Genomic DNA, 4,708 nt, shown 5'->3' on the forward strand with positions numbered 1-4,708 from the left:
TATCATATAAACTATTACATTAAACCTGACATTCTGCTTCTTCATTGTGCAGAATAGATCGGTAAATTAATCTGTCGAATCGTCAGTCGAAAAATTTAAATATTTTACAACATACAGTAAAATTAAACAACACCTTAAATTAGAGAAAGATATAACTGTAGTTAGGTGTACGTATTTTTTCGAATCGTTACATAAAATGTGATGGTTTAGTATATTATCTAAATTCTTATTTTCTTTTTCAAAAAAATGCAATTAAAAATAGTTTAAATTTACTGATGAGACTGAAGATGATCCTATGATTCATGCTGGCGGTGGTAGCTTAAAGAGCAAATGTGAATCTGATGAAGAAATAGCTCATCTACGTTCATCGAAAGGTAATAATTTCATCTCATTCTACTTCATATCGTCTTATTTTTCTTTTGTAATAAAATTATATTTACTATTGGGATCTCACTAAAATTCAGTAGTCTCCACAACTACGCTCTGATAATATTCTCTGTTAGTTAAATTCCAATGGATTTCAGGCATCAACAGTCAATTTACTCGATATATATATAAAGAGAGAAGGAGAAAGTAAAAATAAGTTTCTTATTGTATATCTCAATTAGATTAACTTGATAAAGCCCTGTTTATTGCTTAATAATAATTTGGCTAATTGATGACGATCACCGGAAAATGAATAAAGCGACACTGTTTGCTCTCATATATATGGATTTTACCTGTGGATTATTCACTGCAAGGAAATCGCTTTTACCTAAGGTTCCCACTTCACAATTGTTATATCTAGAGCCTTGATTCTTAATATGCCGCGAACTACTTGACTACTTGAACGATAGAACCCGCAAACGTCGCAAAAGAGAGAAGACAAAGACTGGTAAGCAGGAAGTTTATTGCCCCAAACAATGTCAAAATATAGCACAGAAATCTCGTGTATTTATAGTTTTTGGCTGAAAGTAAATTATCATTTAGGTCAACCAATAAGCACATAGGTATCAAACTAATCCATCCAATGGGGAAGCTCCACGTTGGCATTTCTAGAACATTCCCCTAGCCGTGATTGGATGGAATGTCTGCGGCTCTTCCTGGGCTTCTTAGGGCTTCCGAGAGTCTACCGACGGGCCGTCCTTACACCTCCCCCTTTGAAGTCTGTGACGTATGAATTTCTTTTTGGATTTTCTTGAAGCATCGTTGTTGTTCTCGTTTTTCTGTTCATCACCCTTATTGGCTGCGCGCTCTCACTCTTAAGTTTTTCTAGTCGTTGGTTGCGGCCTTCTTTCGGGCCTTTCTCCACCAGAATGTGGAACGGTACTTGTGTGTCTACTGCTGCTGTCCTATGATCCCTTTTTATCTGATTCATATGTCTGGTACATTTTCCGTCCCTTCCACGGACTAAATAAAGTACTTTCCCGATACGCCGTACTATGACACCTGGTTCCCATTTCTGACCGTCTTGATACTTTACAAGTACCTTTTCGCCGCGGTCGTTCGTCTGATACTCTTGTACAGGTTTTCTTCTTTTCTTGGGTGGCGATTTTTTTTCAAATATCCATGGGTTCTTTGCCTGAACTTCTGATTCACCTTCTCCTGCGGCAATGAGTACATCTTCTCCATGTTTTGCCTGGGGACCGATCAACCTTGAGAGTGCATCAGATCTCACCGGACTACATATATGATTAATTGGCTGGTTAGCCAACTGCAACATTTCTATTAGGTCAAGACCAAGCAAATCTAGTCCTGGGCTTTCAGTGAGATATACTTTCACATTCTTCTGTACATTCCCTTTTTTAACTGGGCAGCATATCTCTCCAGCAATATTTACCTTCTCTCCAGATGCACTGTGTGCTAACTGGGTTGTAGGGAGCACCGAGGGTTTGCCAATATGACTCCATGTTTTGCGGCTGATCAGTGAAATATCTGAAGCAGTGTCAAGCTGTAGACGGGCACGGCGTCCATTAATCTCTAAGGTCACATATTTTCTTCGATTATGTTCTGTGCTGGTATGTGCTACCATTATTCTATTGGTTGATGAACAGTTTTTACGTCTTCGGTAATGAACACTCGATGAGCGACGGTGCATCTTCTTCTTACAACATGTTTCTTTATGTCCTTTGAGCTGACATCTAGTGCACCGGTAGTTTTTGTATGGGCAGAACCTTTTGTAATGCAGCTCTCCGCAAAACCAACATGCGGATGGAGGCTTCTTAATGGTTGTGTTCTGCTTTTGCATATAGGAATCTTTCTTCCCACTTACTGCCTGTACATAAGGTAGTCGACCATTATTTTCTACCATTGAAGTGTCATGCTTCAAGTTCACCAGATGCTGACATTCAGTAGTCACCTCTTGAAGGGTGATATTTGGGCACTGTTCAATTTTGCTTAGAATTCTGGTTCTAATGTCGGCGTCTTCTGAAGATTGTAAGCTGCATACGAAAACAAGACATTTGAATTGGTCTTCTGTCATTGCTGATAGTTTAAAGCGCTCACATTCGCGATTTATTATGCTAGCATGTTGCACCCAGTCATCATTGCCGGCTTTTACTATTTTCAAGCACTGATATCGAATATTGAACAAGGAAGACTGTTCACCGAAAATTTGCGACAAAATTTTAACTGTTTCTTCGAATGAAATGTCTCTTGGGTTCTTGGGCAGAATGTAATTAGTATATCGTTCATGTTCAATGGTACCCAGCTTTCGTAGTAGCACCCTGACCTTGGCGGCATCATCAAAAGTTTCTAGGTCGACATTAAATACATCTTCATATTTCTTGTACCAAGATTCGAATGTTACACCAGCAACACCATCAAAATGAAATTCGTGAATGGAATCAATGATACAATCAGCATGCGATTTGGCAGAAACATCTGTAAGTCCATTCTTATTGAGGTTCATCTGCTGGGTTAGTTTTTCGAGTATGCGCATCTGGAATTGTTCAAGCCGTTTTTCATGGCGCTCTAGAAAAGCTTCAAATTGGTCAAAGGTAATAGACATCTTGATAAATTAACCCGTCGCCAGTTGTTATATCTAGAGCCTTGATTCTTAATATGCCGCGAACTACTTGACTACTTGAACGATAGAACCCGCAAACGTCGCAAAAGAGAGAAGACAAAGACTGGTAAGCAGGAAGTTTATTGCCCCAAACAATGTCAAAATATAGCACAGAAATCTCGTGTATTTATAGTTTTTGGCTGAAAGTAAATTATCATTTAGGTCAACCAATAAGCACATAGGTATCAAACTAATCCATCCAATGGGGAAGCTCCACGTTGGCATTTCTAGAACATTCCCCTAGCCCTGATTGGATGGAATGTCTGCGGCTCTTCCTGGGCTTCCTAGAGCCTCCTCGACTTCACCTGTAGACCATCCTCACAACAATATACAGAACTGATGTTGAACTACTAATCAGTTGATTTTAGTCTAAACTATTTGGTAAGTCTGCTACTGGAAATGCTTATTGCTGACTTCCTAATGATTGTAGTTACGTGATCCAGAAGTAACTAATTTGTATATCTGTAAGCGATTAGTACAACTAATGATGACATTAGTTCAATATGTTCCAAACTATTGGCAGTATTACGTGCTTTCATTCCAGAGAATACACCAATATCAAAAGCATCCCTTTAAGCTACAAATCTTTTGTATAATTTTAAACTATATTTAAATGTAATTCGTTTATTTATAGTTATCAAATTCGTGCAAATTCGAGATCATGAAAGTAATGGTGAATCTGAAGCTGTTGAACGAATAGCTCCTCTTCAGCAACGTTACGTTATTTGTCAAGAAGTTAATCCTCATCCAAAGGTAAGTATACTTTTTTACTTCTGTTGTGTAGTAGTTCATTGAATTTTCAATCTTGGATTCATAAGATCTTAGTTGTAACGTAAAAAATGTCATGGATCTTCTCATTGTCAGTCACATTGTATCTGGCGAAGTTTCTATGTCATGCCTTCCTTTGAATTTTAGATTGGCTAGTATATAGGTTGTGTAATAATTAGTGAAACACTTTACGATATTCGTGTTTCGAAATTGAATAACAGAGAGCGAATCACTATTAATAACAATGTATGTAGTGACATATTTTATTTACTCTATAAAGAATGGAATTGCACTGGTTACGAGACGTTAGAAATTTAATTTTTTTACTTACCGGGATATTACAGATAGATGATTAGTTTTGTTATTGACAATTTACCCAGTGTTTCTGTCTATTTGAAATAATCAAATCATACACTGGTAATATTAACTACAAACTAAGCATTTAACTTTATATATACTATCTGATCAAATTGGTTTCAGATAGTTTATATTACTTATGCCATTACTTGTTTCTTACTTTATCCTTTTTTTTTACAGAGATCAACTGCTGGTAAATTTAGACTGAAATTTAAGAAACTTTAAATTTTATCATTTCAGAATAAAGTCTGTATAGTTCTTCAATTTCTCGTTGGTTTTTCTTAATGAATTATTTTTGAATATTTTTGATTTTCAACCATGTATTTAAAAAAAGCATGAAAATTTAATTGTATAAGGTTTAATTTACCGTAAAATATATTAATTTTTTTCAAATTGATTTGACAATATTTTTTTTGTAAAATACTTTTAAAAGTATTTTCATAGTTGAAATCATGGGTCAATTGAGGCTAGACCACCATCGAAAACCTGGAAGCACTGGATGGCCGTTTCGTCCTATTATGGGACTTCTCAGCATTG

The 4,708-nt window shown here is 36.4% G+C and overlaps 1 protein-coding gene across 1 annotated transcript; it reads left to right on the plus strand.

The window, feature by feature from the left end:
* Positions 1-295: 295 nt before the first annotated feature.
* Smp_153880 (putative phd finger protein) lies at positions 296-4,567 on the plus strand (the record flags this gene model as incomplete). The annotated part of the gene is made up of 3 exons (XM_018796934.1): positions 296-374; positions 3,681-3,799; positions 4,352-4,567. The coding sequence occupies 3 exons, from the start codon at positions 296-298 to the stop codon at positions 4,394-4,396; spliced, it is 243 nt and encodes an 80-aa protein (XP_018652025.1). The 3' UTR covers positions 4,397-4,567.
* Positions 4,568-4,708: the final 141 nt, after the last annotated feature.

Source organism: Schistosoma mansoni, chromosome 4 (assembly GCF_000237925.1).
Source record: "Schistosoma mansoni strain Puerto Rico chromosome 4, complete genome".
In the NCBI taxonomy this organism is placed as follows: Eukaryota; Metazoa; Platyhelminthes; class Trematoda; order Strigeidida; family Schistosomatidae; genus Schistosoma; species Schistosoma mansoni.